General features: G+C 41.8%; 2 protein-coding genes across 2 annotated transcripts; one reads left to right on the top strand and one right to left on the bottom strand.

Annotated features, from left to right (window-relative positions):
• On the bottom strand, nucleotides 1-4,319 carry zic5 (zic family member 5 (odd-paired homolog, Drosophila)). The gene is made up of 2 exons (XM_031285931.2): nucleotides 2,962-4,319; nucleotides 1-1,729 (listed from the first exon to the last, which is right to left on the bottom strand). The coding sequence occupies exons 1-2, from the start codon at nucleotides 4,001-4,003 to the stop codon at nucleotides 1,293-1,295; spliced, it is 1,479 nt and encodes a 492-aa protein (XP_031141791.1). The 5' UTR covers nucleotides 4,004-4,319; the 3' UTR covers nucleotides 1-1,292.
• Nucleotides 4,320-8,768: 4,449 nt separating this feature from the next.
• Nucleotides 8,769-12,762, top strand: zic2a (zic family member 2 (odd-paired homolog, Drosophila), a). Its single transcript, XM_031285810.2, has 3 exons — nucleotides 8,769-10,245; nucleotides 11,416-11,579; nucleotides 11,760-12,762. The coding sequence occupies exons 1-3, from the start codon at nucleotides 9,273-9,275 to the stop codon at nucleotides 11,952-11,954; spliced, it is 1,332 nt and encodes a 443-aa protein (XP_031141670.1). The 5' UTR covers nucleotides 8,769-9,272; the 3' UTR covers nucleotides 11,955-12,762.
• The last annotated feature ends 3,278 nt before the right edge of the window (nucleotides 12,763-16,040 follow it).

Here is a 16,040-nt window from a genome sequence, read left to right as displayed (position 1 = left end):
TTTTTTATTATTATTTTTTAGCATGAAACTTATATTGCAAATTTAATTTTGAACATCAAAGATCTGCACAATAGCTGATTCATCTCTTTTTTTATCCATCATGTCCAACGGCACCATGCACCTCAAAGAGAAAGACAGATCACTACAAAAGGCATGCGAGAAAGGGACTTTTCACATTACACAGCCTATTCAAGTAAATGTTTCTTCTTTTACAGAACACAAAAAAGTGAACAGAAAAGCAACATGAAATTGAGAAAGAAAAACAACAAAAAAAACATCAGCAGGGTACTATGCATCACCAAAACTGATATTATTATTCTTTGGTGTTCCTGTAATTCCAGTACAACATTGATATCAGTAAATAAATTACAATGTACAAAACAACATTTTTTTTTGTAATTAAAACTACACAACATTCACAAGCATCAGTACAATTACATATATACAAATCCTACAGGGCCAAAGCCTGTCAGTGTAGACATTTAGGGTCTCAAGGGACTTTACTCTTTAACGAGCATAACACTTGTGTATTTTGCATAAAATATAGTCTTAAATAGTTCTTAAATATTACAAAATTCATCCAAACACATGTATTGTATAAATCTGAAAAGGTAAATGAGAACCCTTAAGACACTAAGATGTTTGCCTCCTCTTTTTTTTGTTTTCCTTATTGGTTTATCAAAGTTTGTACCACATCTTATAAAGAAATCACATGAAATAAAAAAGCCTCATATTCTAGATTCTGTCCATAAACATTTGTTGCCATTTGTGGGGTTACAAGCAGTACCATTCCTTTTCCTTAAATGTCTGGAATATGACAGTGATTGATAGCCAGCGAGTTATTAAACTGCAAGGGGGTGACGGGAGGTCACATGAAAGATGTCATTTCAGCACACCAGTTGAGTCTTAAGCCATGCAGTTAATTAAACCCTGCATATTTGAATGGTTTCGAATGGCTCGAATGGTTTCGAATGGTTTAAGTAAGAAGCAAGGGTTTTTTAACACTTAATTTCAATTCTAATGTCGGTGACAAATGTTTTATTTTGACAGTTTTGATCTGCATTTTAAGAAAGGTCAGGGGTCACCTTGAGAGAAATTCTTCCTCAGGTAGTTAAGCCGGCACTGCATCCACGAATAATAGTGAATTATCTGCATTGAGCACAGTCGTTTAATAATACTACAGTGAAAATAACTGATCAATATCCCAAGCGCACGGGCCAGCATGGATCTACACACACGTTAACGGGTCGACTAGATGACAAGTTGAACAGTCAGTGGTTGTAAACGGGGCGTCAGAGCATTGTCCTCGGGTCTGAATTTCTGAAAGAGTCCTCGTCTGAATCTGACGTTGGCACATCGCTGGAGGGGGTGTGGAGGTGGTTGGGTCCTCCGCTCCCCTGGCACACGTACCACTCGTTGAGGTTGGTGACCTGAGGGGAGAGGTTCGCGGAGCGGTTCCTGTGCGCCTCGGAGTTGGGTGAAAGAGGGTCTCCGAGTGGATTTGTGGAGGAAATGTAGCTGACGTTGGTGGAAGGGGGCGGCGGGGACTTGCAGTGCACTTTCATGTGCTTCCGCAGCGAGCTCGGGTGTGTGTAGGATTTGTCACAGCCACGGACTTTGCAGTAGTAAGGCTTGTCGCTGGTGTGGACGTGAGAGTGCTTCTTCCGGTCGCTGCTGTTGGCGAATTTTCTGTCACAGCCGTCAAACTCGCACTTGAAAGGTTTCTCACCTGGGATAAACAAGAAACAGATGCAGTCAGTGTCATGTGCAAGAATGCCTTCAAAAACTGCCATGGAAAAGTCTCCATGAAGGGTGTTTACATTTTACACACATCACAAGGCTAGAGCTGAACATTATTTCCCCATAGATTCTAGCAGCCTGTACTTCTCCACTGGGGCTTCGTCTTCACTAGAGCTTATCCACTAAACATACTACAGTCACTACTACACACCCACTTGTTCAGAGTATTTTCCTGTGTTAACACGTGTAACATGCCTTTAGGCCTTCAGGTTACATGTATGTGTGGTATGTGAGGAGGGGGGGTCAGGAGCCCACCAGGTGCCGTTTATGTACCGTAGTGTCAGTCACTCTTAAATGAGAAACATACAGTTTTAATGATAGCCTGCATAGTGCATATATGTAACATTGTGGGTTGGAGGGCAGTGTGCGTTTTGGAAATGATAAGCAATAAGAAGGTGTAACTTGGACTTGCCTGATGACTTATATTTTTGGTATGACTTGTTTATTTCCCTGGGTATTTAGCATCATTCAATAAGGTGTAGAGGCCTGTCGATACTGGTGGCATAAGGCCAACATTAATCTATCTCTTAGCCAAAACACTACCCTCAGTCTGTGTCATGACGTGAGATTTTAACGTTGTGGAAAATTGGCCTGCTAACACTCACTGTCTTGAACTTTCAGCACGGTGCAACTCTGACCAACAATTTAACACGACGCAGTTGTTTTGGTTGGGCAGTATATCCGGATAGATTTTCTTTCTCGACAGATGCAGAGGTTATATACGTGCTCCTATAGCTACTCCTGGTGGTTAACAGTAACCCGAATAAATAAATACGGCACGTTAGGATATCGTGCACCATGTACATCACTCGTCGATATATAGCTTTTGCGTAAACGTCCTACGCCTGAGGATAATTACATTTGCGCGTGTTCTAGCGCTTTCCTGCATGTAGGCTACGTAAGCACGTTTTACAAATCATATGCCCTAATCCTCTCACGCCTACTACAGGCGTCTCTGCGAATACAAACGTTTATATTTAAGAAAGGAAATGAAACACTCACTGTGCCAATGCGTCACTGAATACAACTTTTTTTGCTCGCTTGTGTGCGCATTTACGCACGGTCGCACTGTCCGTGAATAACAACACAAGGTCTCCTCGCATAAATTCTTGATCTCCGATCAAGTGCTATTTTTCAGATTACACAATTAGAAGTACTGACCTGTGTGAGTCCTCTTGTGAATCTTTAAATTCTCCGATCGAGCGAAGACCTTTCCACAACCCGGGAAAGGACACGGGAATGGCTTTTCTCCCGTATGAACTCGGATGTGATTTATCAGTTTGTACTTCGCTTTGAAAGCCTTTCCTTCCCGTGGACATTCCTCCCAAAAACAGACGTGGGAGCTCTGCTCCGGTCCCCCGACATGCTCCACCGTGACGTGGTTGACCAGTTCGTGCATGGTGCTGTAAGTTTTAGAGCAGGGCTTTTTTTGACTTTGCTCCTGGTCAATCCATTTGCAGATTAGCTCTTGCTTTATGGGCTGCCGCATGTATCTTAAAAACGCCCCCGCCGCTCCGTGAGGAGCAGAAGCGATGTTCACATTGAGGTTCATGGAGTTGTAGCTGTGGAGAGAAGAGGGTCCATAGTGCTCTGGCCTGTGCCCGAAGTGCTCTGGCCTGCCGTAGATGTCCCCCGGTATACCCAGGCGCATCTGCCCATTGAGGGCATGGTGGTGGGCACCTGGGGACGCCTGGTCGTGAAGTCCAGTAAAAAGTGAATGGGCCCCACTTTCCGCGTGCCCATAAGCACCTGTTGGCGAGATGAACATGCCATGGTGATGAGGGGAGGAGGCGGAACTATGCTGGTCGCCAAGTGCATGCATAGCAGAGGCTGAGAGTTCTCTCCTGAGGATGAAGTCCCTGCTGCTTGAGTAGCCTGAGTGGGGGTGAGCCACGGGGAAACCAACTGTGGTCTGAGCAGAAGTGAAAGATGCCGCGGTCTGGGCTTCGTGGTGGCTCTGAATGTGCTGAGATGGGCTAAGTTTGAGAGCATTTGTCTGTGCCATGTGCTCTGGTCCAAATGGAGTGAGTGCCACTCCGGGGTCGTTGCCCAGCTCCCCAGGGTGGAGGTGGGCATGGTGGGAGAGAGGGTGATGCCCCCCTAGCCCCGGGAAGCCTGTCATATTCTGATGAGGAAGGGGTTGAGTCGCTGCCAAATCCCCTAATCTTATCGCCGGATTCCTCTTGCTTAAAGGGGGTTCCATAACTACACTGACAAGTCCATCCGCACTCACCGCAATTGCTTTTCACCACACCACGCTCTCTAAAACATTAGGAAAATATGTATATAAGGGGTCTATAAGTTCTTTTGTCCGGCTTCTAACTCTGCTTGCTCCTTTTCCCACTCTGTCCTCAAGCGATTGGCAGAACATACAACAGTTGGAGGACACAGTGGGGAATACAGTTTAGAAATGGCACTGCGGGTATTGGACGGATTTCGGTGACTGGCAGTTAGGAGAACGAAGCGATTGGCTGTCGTTCAGCGCAGGGGCTCAGCAGGGTTCCGCCCCCTCACTCTCTTTATCGCTGTTGACTCCAAAAAGTTGTACTCACAAAGTTACCAGCAGATCTGTTTGTGCGGCTTTCTGTTTACTGGTCCTGGCGCATTTGAATGACCGAAATGCCAGTTTATGTGACAAATACAGCCTAGTTTATCCCTGGGAAAGTGTCTTACTATCGATTTGATATCGCCATTGAGAAAGAGAGAGAGAGAGAGAGAGAGAAAAAAAAAGCCCGCTGGTGGATGGGTGGATGTGGCCAGTGTAATGTGTCAAGAGGACAACAGTGATAGCCTAAAGTTTATTTATTTGGAATGTGGACTGGAATAATGGAATAATGTATGTAGTTATCAAGAAAGATTTCGAAACCATGCAGCTCCTGAGACTTATTATTGAAAGATATAATGGAAAGGGCACACCTGTGGAAAGGCATTGCATTGCTAAACCATTTTACTGAGAAATAAAATACCGTAAAATGGTGATTAGATAGATAAAATAAAAATAAAACATCAGAGAAGTAGGTTTCAGTCTGCTTTTTTGATGTTTTCGGTGTTGTTTATTTTAACCCTATTCTCCCTCTCGCAGTTATTATATCAACATGATTCATTTTCTTCATATGTTGATATAAATAACATGACTGCTACACTTACATTTAGAAGTTTTACATTTAATTTTGGGAAATGTTGAGAAAACCAATACAAAATTATTTAATTCTTATTTATTCTTTGACATTTTTCATAATGCCTCAATAAAAAAATCCAACTAAATGAATGTATCTTGGTTTGGATGTATTACAAGTTAAGGCTGACCTATGCGTGAGTTATACACATCAAACTGTCTTGGCAGCACTTGTAAAAGGTGTCAGGTATTTTTTTATTCTCAACACGTGAGCTAACCATTATTTAACACGTTTTTATAATGTCGGTTGGCAGACATTTGTAACGCTGTATATAAGTTCAGTATGAAGGATCACTCTGTTTGAATAGTCCCTGTTGACAGCAGGACGTGTATGTGTCATTGATATGTCTTCATTCACACACCTTTCCAATCGATTTATGAAAGCTGGCCTCAAAATATAAATCATCATCCAATCAAAGTGTTTGTAACTTGAACAGGAGCTGGCCATAAACATGTAAAAACTTACAGTATATTAATGAACACCACATTTCCCCACTCATGACCATGTTCTATAGGCTAATTGATTTCAACCGTGTTAGAGAGGGAAGGGTTTACATGTTATGGGCCTGTTGCACGTGCTCCTCTGTTGAAACTGATTTATGAACTTGATAATCAGCAACTGAATAGAGGTTTTCTACAACTGATATATAACGTGTTGTAGTCTTGCAACTGTTGGTTGTTCTTCCTGCTCCTCTAGCAGTTTATTGTTTATTAACAGCTGCTCATTTTTCTTTTCATTTTCACAAGGAATTTGTATCTGTATTTTTTTTTTTTTTTATCATAATTTAAAAGTCACTACAATTCACCCATAACCACATGTGTGTGAATCGTTGTCTCGGGGATTTAGTTAAAAAAATAAAATATGCCCAGCTCCAATGAGAGCTTCTGGAAACCCATAAAACACAGAAGAGCAGTGGGTGCACTGTTTATGATTTCTTTAAGGGCCCCTATTTCATACACATTAAATTAAACACCACATTAAATGGGACCTAATCCACACAAAATGAACAAGAATTCTAATTTTGCCAAATAAGTAGTAATAAAGGCGTTCAACTGTGACAATTTGTGAATATCCTTCACATTCAATTTTTGAAATACAGCTGCCGAGTTTTCCACAGTCATCATATCCTGCCATGTCAAAATAATGGAAATTGGTCCATATTACACTTAATATTAAATTATCTAAATTAATACAGGAAAAGTCGAGTGTGAACTTGTTGAAGGAATAGTTTAATTTAGTATTGACGTATAGCTTCCAAATTCCAAAAGCTGTCGATGCTTCAGACGGAAGAGGGGGACATCTTTAAAGCTCTCTCTCTCTCTCTCTCTCTCTCTCTCTCTCTCTCTCTCTCTCTTTAAAACAAAGACGCTTTGTCATAAACAGGGTTATTTTACCAAAAGGAGTCAAGAGGGCAACATACGTGGTCTTAACGGGTCATAGGTCAAACATCCATGAAACACAAGGTCACGGAAGCCACACAAGTAACCTTCCAGTGTGTCAACATATTGATATTGTCAGATAACAGAGGAGAAAATACGCCTTTGGCCCCCATTATAAGGCAGAGCGCCCTTATGTGATCAAGACTACTGACTTTATTGATTATAGCTTTGCGTCATACTTACAGAAACCTCAGATCACATTCTGAGTTATATTTCATGTAATTTATATTTTAAATCTGGGGGCCATGTCTCAACGTATATTGCTGATCCTAAAACCTGTTAAAATACTGGCCTTTGGGGGATTTTCAATAGGCTAGACCACCTTTCTTCTCCAAGCAGAAGGGAAAACCCTCAGCCATGTGCCTATCCACCCGGTAGATTTTTTCTTTTCTTTCGCTTTTCTCCCTATCTGGGGAAGGTTTTGTGGTTTTGCAGAGAAATAAAAAACTTCTTATAGGGGTCGGCAGACGTGACTTTGAACTTGGATCAGCTCCTGCGTTTCCTGTGGTGCGGGTTGAAATAGACTTAGAAGAATGGCACACAACGCTGAGCCTGTCCCACTACGAGCTAAGAGACACACACACACACACACACACACACACACACACACACACACACACACACACACACACACACACACACACACACACACACACACACACACACAATTTGAAAAAGTTTTTAAACGTTTCCCTCGCCTTGACCATTATCGGTCGCTTATGGACAGCTGAGGCAGACAGAGAAATGTGTTGTGTAATGGAACAGGAGAGCTTGTGGGATTTTAATTTGGTGAAAATGTAAGTAAACTTCCTTTGACTTGTACGTGAATGAGCAGCTGTGGTGCACGGCCTGTATATCCCCAGTTGAACGCAGATTCAGTGCATGCTTGTAAATGGAAAGTTGCCAGTAAATGAAGCAAATCCTCTTTTTTTTACTGCCTGTATGGGAACCGAAAAGGAAATTACATTAAGAAAAAAAAAGTGGTTAATAAATTAAATATGGTGTAAGAAGCAGTGGCTGCATGGCTGCAGACTATCGTTTTCTTAAGGGCATCGTTTTTTAGGCTAAAACCAAACGGTACACAGACCCATGCTCATAGAGAACACCATAACATCTTAATTCAATATCAGCTGAAAAACTTGTATTACTGTAAATTCGTTATTGTGAGTTCAGGAAAAGCTCGACCTTACAGGTCACTAATGGTTAACTTGGATCTAACCGCAGTTCACCACCACACCATGTAACTTAATTGCTGTGGTGAATGTGAGAACCACCGAGGAAACAGAACCAGCAACATATGGATCCATTAAAAGAACCAACAACAAGCACTGGCGGTTGCCAGTGTGAGCACTGGAGCACCACTAAAGGCCCAGTTGTGGTTCTACAACCAGTGAAAAACCACTGGACTCCATATGGAGCCACACATGCTTTCTCAGCTGTGGAGAATTAAGTGGCGAGCGATTCGTCAGATTTGAGTGATTCTATACAACTTATCTTAACTCAACTTAATGACAGATCTATACCATAACAACATTTAAGTTGGATATGTGAATGTTTGCATGTATGTTTATATATATAATTTATTATAATTTGGTATCATACTGGTGTAGGCTACTTGAGTCAATTTAAACACCAAAAACTGTTCTGCAGTAGTAGGCTATATTACGTTTACTGTTGTTGTTTTTTGCCAAAGAGACTTAATGCACCCTCAGTATTTTAGCAGACTTTGGAGATCATTAAAAATAATTTCATAATATTCAAGCCATATATGCTTTATAGAAGTAAAAAGGCCTGGAAATCGTTTTACACTCTTCCCCTTCTGCAGTCATACTGACGTGCGTACTGAACATTTTGCGCAATTAGTGTATTTTTTTTTTTAAGATATTGTGGGTAAATGATATCCATATATTTAATAGCAAGGCTCTATGTGCACTGATATAGGAGTGTGATCATTTTGTACTTTAGAAATGTAAAATACACAGAGCTGTTGCATTATATTTAGATTACCGAATTCCCTGCACCACTGATTAACTTTCTTTTCCCCGATCTAAATTTTTGTATCGTTCTCCTATCTTATTGTTTCTCAACAAATGCCACATTTTTATCTATTTGCATACTACACCTTGGCACCTACGGAATATAAACAACAAAAACATGTTCTCTCCTCTCTCTTGTCGTGATCATTTCGCTTGTATGTACCCCCCAAATCTTCTCCTGAAAGTAGGCGGTAATTATTAGTGGAAAATGGCGTTGCACTATTAAGTCGCCAGAGCGCTACCTGCTATTGGAGGGGCACCTGGGATTGATGAGGCGCAGTGGCCAATGAGACGGCGAGGAATGAATGAACGGGTTCCAGTTAAAGGGGGCGGAAGAAGAGGTTGAGCCAGTCCACGGAGAAACAGGGACCCTCCGCGATAAACACAGGCGAGCCAGAGAAATAAATACATACCCAATCGGCACAGCGATTTTTGAGATGATCCAGCTACTCTCGGTCTGTGCACGCAGAGGACACCTAGTAAGATAATTATTTAATTCTTCGAGTGCATTTTAACGCAGCCAACTGTCGCATTCAAGAGAAGAGGACACGAGGAAACTCTTCACTTCATTGCATTTGGATTTTTGAGGCACAAGTTAACTAGAAGTAAATTCAGTGTTCGATAAGCCGAGCTGATTTTTTTCCCCTCATGAGCGGAGCAGCGTTTTGAATCACGCCTGATATGGTGTTTCCAAGGTTGGAAGTTGAATTGTTGCTTACCAGCATAAACATTTGATTTTGTTGTTTAACTTATTCGCTGTAGCCCTGCGCTGATTTAAACAAAAATAAAAAAAAGAAACAAAGAAATCGCTTTCTGAAATAATGTTGCTGGATGCTGGTCACCAGTTCCCCGGACTGGGAGTGGGGTCATTTGCCAGGCATCACTCAGCGAGCGAGATGCAGGAGAGAGACTTGAGTTTGGCACAAAATAGCTTTGTAGACTCCGCACACATGGGTGCGTTTAAGCTGAACCATGATCTCTCTCCGGGACAGAGCTCTGCCTTCACCAGCCAGGCGCCGGGCTACCCCGCTGCGGCTCTGGGAGCTCACGCCGCCCATGTCTCGTCGTATGCAAGCTCTCCTTTCAACTCAACCAGGGACTTTCTCTTTCGTAGTCGTGGCTTCGGAGAATCCTCTCCGGCTAGCAGCCAACACACTATTTTTGGCCCCACGGCGGGATCCCTTCATCACTCCCACACAGACACTCAAGGCCACATTCTGTTCCCCGGGATCCACGACCAACATGGGTCCCACGGTTCCCCGAATGTCCTCAACGGGCAAATGAGGCTCGGACTACCCGGAGAAGTTTTCGGACGCTCCGACCAGTACCACCAGGTTTCCAGCCCGAGGACCGACCCGTACTCTGCCGCGCAGCTCCACAACCAGTACGGCTCCATGAATATGAACATGGGGATGAACATGGCAGCCCACCACCACCCCGGTGCCTTTTTCCGCTACATGAGGCAGCAGTGCATCAAGCAGGAGCTCATCTGCAAGTGGATCGACCCCGAGCAGCTCAGCAACCCAAAGAAGTGTTGCAACAAAACTTTTAGCACCATGCACGAGTTGGTCACGCACGTCTCGGTGGAGCATGTCGGTGGACCGGAGCAGACCAACCACGTCTGTTTCTGGGAGGATTGCGCCCGGGAGAGCAAACCGTTCAAGGCGAAATACAAACTGGTGAACCACATTCGGGTGCACACCGGGGAAAAGCCTTTTCCGTGCCCCTTCCCCGGCTGTGGAAAGGTCTTCGCACGGTCGGAAAACTTGAAGATACACAAGAGAACACACACAGGTAATTATCACCGTGAAGGCCTTTTTTAATTGATTTTATTTTAATAATAAGATGTGTGTTATTGCTGTTAATAACCCGGCATGTGCGTTTATTTCGCTATTGTAAACATGTGCTTGCCCACTAGAAAACACGAATTAAGATCAAATTATTGGTGGCTATTTTAGGCTGCTAAAGTAGATAGTATTTGTAGATACAGTCAAAGTAGATTTAGGACCACATCCAGGAGAGAGCAAATCCGTTTAGAATAGCGGAATAATGTCTTTATTATACGGCTACACCAAGCACAATTTTTTTTTTTTACAATTTTTCTCGCGTAAAACATTTTCCAAATGTGTAGACAGCAATTTAACAGGCTCTGTCGATGTTTTATTGTTAGGAGTAAACTTTAAAAATGGGTCAAAGGGGACAGGAGGAGCGCGTTGCGTGCAGACAGGCTGGTGTAGTAAATCATATCAATTGGTTTAGTGCAGCTTGTTGTCGATGCTGCGCTTTTATAGGTCGCAGGATCCCCCCTTTTCATATAGATTTTTCATACTTTGTCCTTAGAGAAATTATTCCCGCTTATTTTCTAATCGATGTGTAATTCCTGTTTGTTTAGGAGTTCTGTGTTGTGGTGTAGGTTAAGTCGAGGACAGCACCAGTAGTTTAATGCCTTTTGTTTTCTCATGCGTCCCTTTGATAGGAGCTAAGGTGCTAGACAGGGCCATTACCAGCCTTTCACATTTGGACTTATTTTCTTGGGAAATACATTATGGTGCCGTGCCATGAAATTGGTCAGGTGCTAATTAGATTTTTATTGTCTCCCAGCAAATGGTACGCCTTCTGTAGGCCTACTGAGGACGGCCTTATCCCCCTCTCCCACCCCCTCCAAATCACTATGCGCATTATTCATTAACTCCCCCATCTCATTTTAACATAAGCTTTAAACTTTGAATATCACGGTTGGGATTGCGCTTTAAGTTGTTTTAAAATGTGTTATTGATTGCTGTGATTTTAAGGGAACACTTTCATACTGTAAACACAATTTTTAATTTTATTTTACGCATCCAATGAGCTGCACAGCTCCTTGTTGTTATACACTCAGCCCGAGGCATTGCTCTATAAATATATATACTGTATATATATATAGCCTATATATGTGACCACTTTATTCTTTTTTGTTTCCTGCAGGAGAGAAGCCGTTCCAGTGTGAGTTTGAGGGCTGCGACAGAAGGTTTGCAAACAGCAGCGACCGAAAGAAACACATGCACGTTCACACGTCGGACAAGCCTTACCTCTGCAAAATGTGTGACAAGTCCTACACACATCCCAGCTCCCTACGAAAACACATGAAGGTAAATACGTGTGTCAGGAAATGTGTGCTGATTAGTTAAATGTGTGTGTCAGGCCTCTGTAATGTTTATTATTAACACATATGATTGTGTTTTATGTTGTGCATCATTCATTCCCAGTTCAATTCAAAGGGTTTTCTTTATTGCTTCATTGCAAGTACTGATTTGTCTTATTTTCTCCAGGTCCATGAAGCCTCTCCACCAGCATCAGACTCATCACCAGCAGCCAGCTCTGGTTATGAATCCTCCACACCTCCAGGCCTGGTGTCTCCCACCACCGAGACCCAAAGCAACACCACCCTGTCCCCAGCCTCAGCTGTGCACAACACCACCAGCCACAGTGGCCTATCCTCCAATTTCAGTGAATGGTATGTTTAGGACTAAGCTGAAATGAAGCAACACACACTCATTTCATAGCACTGGACCATTCAGCAGGAGATTGGGACACGTGCACACAAGAGGCACACAAACATTTGTTTATTTTTATTATTTTTGATTCGCCAGGGAATATGACGATTACCACAGAGGAAATTATGTATAATAGTCGCGGTGTGTTTCATATTGTAAATAATTACTAAAAGCCCATTTTCCCATTGGTTGTGATAGTTTGTCAGTCTTTGGTGTATAGATGTTCCTTCAATGGTAGCTATTTCTCTAACTGGACTTTTAGTGCACATATTATGATAAAATTGTACTATACTGTTGAATATTGTGATCCTAAGGCAAATTGATTGTACTATACTACACATCTATAAACTGGAAAGAGTGCCAAAGTTAACATTTAACTCAAACAGACCACAATATTATGCTTGTGAATGTATATTTTAGTTTGCTGGGCTTAACTTGTGATGTTTTGTGCTTTGCAAGTTTGAATTGTGAAATACTATCTGGAAGATTGTGAGGAAAATAAACGTTGTGCCGTTCAATTTTCTGTAAACCCTTCCTTTTGTAAATATCAACTGCCATATTTATCCATTTGTAATTAAATTATGGTATTTACTTGCTACAGATGAAACAGTATTTATAAAGAATGTTTCTTTACTATAAATATGTACAATTACGAGCTAAACCTGGGCAGTTGTTTCGTTATGTGCTTTTGTTCAAAGTTTTAAGAGGTGTTTTCTTCCTTATTGTGATAAGAATTTTACTGCATACAAATATAATAAAAGGTGTTGCAAGTGCTAAATATTTCCTTTTTCATGCTTTCTGTTTTGTTGGCTGCTGGTGCAGTTTAGTGAGTTATATTGTTTCGGAAGCATTTACTGTTTTGGTATTATTCATGAAATTCTTCTTCGTGCCCTCAATTGTCGTCCTTGGTGTTTTATACCTCAAGCTTTGCAAAGCATGCTTTCAGGCCCTAAACAATGTGTCTGTTGTGGTGCTAAAATAAACAGGAGATTTGGGAATCTAAGTCAACTGTGTACACAGTCAGAATTTTCTTGAAGAGAAATTATACCTATAACAAGGAAGTGCATTCTAGTTAAAACAATTTGTTGCAGTTTGAAATATTTTAATTGAAGTGAAGAAAACCAAGCAAACTCAGCATTTTCATTCTGCACACTCAGCAACAAATGCTTGTGTGCTTGCCACTCTGTTCATTTAGGGAACAAACTTTCTATTCCATATATCATATCTTGTCATTTTATATTTTCCCAGGTCAGTTACTGAGTCTTTTCGAAAACACAGCCCATAAATGTGACCCCTCCCCCACGCTGGACACTTCACTGCACAGGAGCTGGTGAACTTGAACTTGACTCGGCTTAGTATATAGTCTCTGAGAGCGTCTTTGTGCTCTAGTTGTAACCTGTTATGGGAGTTGGCCATATGTCTTTGTAGTTCTGTTATTAATTTAGATGGTTTTGAAGAACGCTTCAGGCGTGCGTGTTTGTTTTAATTTGATGCATTGTAGTGCTGTGAGTAAAGATAATGGCATATATTTCTGTCAGTGCATTTTGTATTGCTCATACAGATCTGAGGCTCTGAAGAATACACATTACATCTGAGTAGGTCAAAATGAAGCCTATTATGTTTTTTTTCTTAAGCCTAATAAATCCACATAAGTGGTTGTCAGCTGGTTGTTAGTTGTTTTGCGAGACGCTGGCCTCTGCTAAGTGCGCATGCCTCTGTGTGAATAAGTTGCTGTCATTACTGTTATATGAGTCGTGCTTTATAGACGTCCAGGAACATGAGAACACGTAGTGGGACTTACTGGTGATGGTGGATTTCCTCTGCAGGCCGGCTCTCCGCTGCAGCAGCAAGTGGCACTCTGTCTGTCTTATGGAGCTGATTTGACTACAGGCAACGTCGTCTCCCGTTATACAGGCTACTCACATGACTTGGCTCACAGAATGATGTAGTAAATAAAAAGGTTGGTAGGATCTCCAGGGAAGCGATGCTGATTACAACCAGGCAATGATATCAACTAAAATAAATTAGAACCTACTAAAAACGAGTTTTTTTTTTTTTTCTCTCTCTCTCGTTGAAAATCCTTTCATAAGTTTTAGTTTGTTGGGCTCGTTTCCCATGGCAAGTACATTTACATTATCAGCCAATCAAAAGAGAGCAAACTCTTTTTGTGCGTAAACTGTGATGGGTGTATCTCTGTCTCAGAGCAAAACATTGGTTTACATGCAGCTTATTTAGCGCTTGAAATCACCTCCTAATGCCCCCTTCGGTGCCTGGCCCGGTGACCTCTCCGGCGGAGGAAGGTATGGGCCTGTGGGGAGTGGGAAAGGTCAGCTCCACACAGTATGTCGATGCCGGTTCCTGTTCGGCTCCAGCTGCGCTGATATTGATCCGCAGAGAAGGAAGCACTCTTTTTTTCTCCCTCCTCACAGCTCCTTGAACATTGTTGCCTGTAGCCTACTGTAAGGATACTATACTGTCAGAGCACACACCCAACCTGCCTCACTGGGCCTGGAGCTTGTGTTTTTCAGGAGTCACACTTGGACTCAGGCCAAAGTTCAGGAGGAAATCTTCGAGGTCACGCAATAAGTTCACTGAGCAATATGAACCGTTCTGCATGAGTGTATTTAAAGTGACGTTATTACGCAGAGGCTGCAGGGAGGTAGCACGGGACAACAACATGCGTAGAACTTGCTTATCCACATTTTAAGTAATTGGTCCCCCATCTTTATCTAACACACATCCTTTATGGCGTTGATCCAATAAGAGAAATCAACAGGGAAGCAGCTGGTTTTTACCTGGATTCATGACCTATAGGCCCTACTTCAAGAAAACAATTATTTAGCAGTTTATACAGCTGAGCATTATTTGAGAATCACACATATTAATGTTTGTTATTTTACACAACTGTATTTACCACTATCAATGAATGTGTGTGTGTGTGTGTGTGTGTGTGTGTGTGTGTGTGTGTGTGTGAGAGAGAGAGAGCGAGAGAGAGGGGGGGGGGGGGGGCGGCAGAATGTCGATATTTGGGACATTGTTTAAACTAAGCTTCACTAGTTGTAGTTTACTTTACGAGCTAAAATTGTTTCTGTGTCAATTGAGGTTGAAGTTTGAGTAAGAGGGCGAAGCAAGGAGAAGACTGTAGGGCTCCAGGGAATGAAATCAAATCAGTGCGTTCAAGGGATGCCGCACATGCAGCGCGCGCGTGTGTTTGCGTGTCCTAGTCTGTAGTACTTGTTGGTCTGTATCCACAGCAACACATCAGACCTGTCATTTCAGGTGAATGTATCTGCTGTATTGGCTCAATGTTCGCATCAGTGATCAGTGTGGTTTTGGCTGTGTTTTTATATTGATGAATAATTATCGTCTCTCTCTCTCTCTCTCTCTCTCTCTCTCTCTCTCTCTCTCTCCACTTATTTCACACACACACACACACACACACACACACACACACACACACACTAATAACTAATTGTGTACGGTTGACTAAAAAAATAAAAATCTTTATTGATGTATTAAATTGTGTGTTTTTGCATAGGCCTAAATATTCCTCATTTCAACATGTAATGGTTGCAGGCCTAATTTACCTCCGGCTTAGATTGTTTTTAGTCGTTCATAATTCATCATGGCAGCACAATTGTTTTTTCAACATTTTGTTTGTTTTATGTTTTTTTTTTAATAAAACCTGGTGACTTTGACTTGCTTTAAAATATGACTTGCTTTAAAATATGAAGCGATATAACGCACATTATGAAGGTGGTAATGTTGCGCAGCTTTTAAGGACTAAACAGGTGGCTTACTGGGCTTCCAAACGACACTTTAATAATTAAAAGAGAGGTAAGAGGTATAATTACACAATTAATTATTACAATGCAAATAAAAAAACGGCCTATACAGTGTATCAATACAACAAGGAACTGAGATTATAAACATGACTTCCTGTTTTAAGCAAACACACACGTTTGTAAAGGCAAACATAAACTCTTTGCAAGTCAGCGACACATTTACACACAAAAAATTATCATGGAATGAATTTACAAAATAAATCAATCAATC

Source organism: Sander lucioperca, chromosome 8, assembly GCF_008315115.2.
Source record: "Sander lucioperca isolate FBNREF2018 chromosome 8, SLUC_FBN_1.2, whole genome shotgun sequence".
Taxonomy (NCBI): domain Eukaryota; kingdom Metazoa; phylum Chordata; class Actinopteri; order Perciformes; family Percidae; genus Sander; species Sander lucioperca.
The sequence above is the reverse complement of the archived record's forward strand: the minus strand, read 5'-3'. Positions and strand labels throughout refer to the sequence as shown.

Coding starts and splice junctions, on each gene's coding strand:
- zic5 (XM_031285931.2), bottom strand. CDS start 4,003: ATGGAACCCCCTTTAAGCAAGAGGAATCCGGCGATAAGATTAGGGGAT. Junction 1,730..2,961: donor TCACAAGAGGACTCACACAG/GTCAGTACTTCT, acceptor TGTTTATCCCAG/GTGAGAAACCTTTCAAGTGC.
- zic2a (XM_031285810.2), top strand. CDS start 9,273: ATGTTGCTGGATGCTGGTCACCAGTTCCCCGGACTGGGAGTGGGGTCA. Junction 10,246..11,415: donor ACACAAGAGAACACACACAG/GTAATTATCACC, acceptor TGTTTCCTGCAG/GAGAGAAGCCGTTCCAGTGT. Junction 11,580..11,759: donor CCCTACGAAAACACATGAAG/GTAAATACGTGT, acceptor TATTTTCTCCAG/GTCCATGAAGCCTCTCCACC.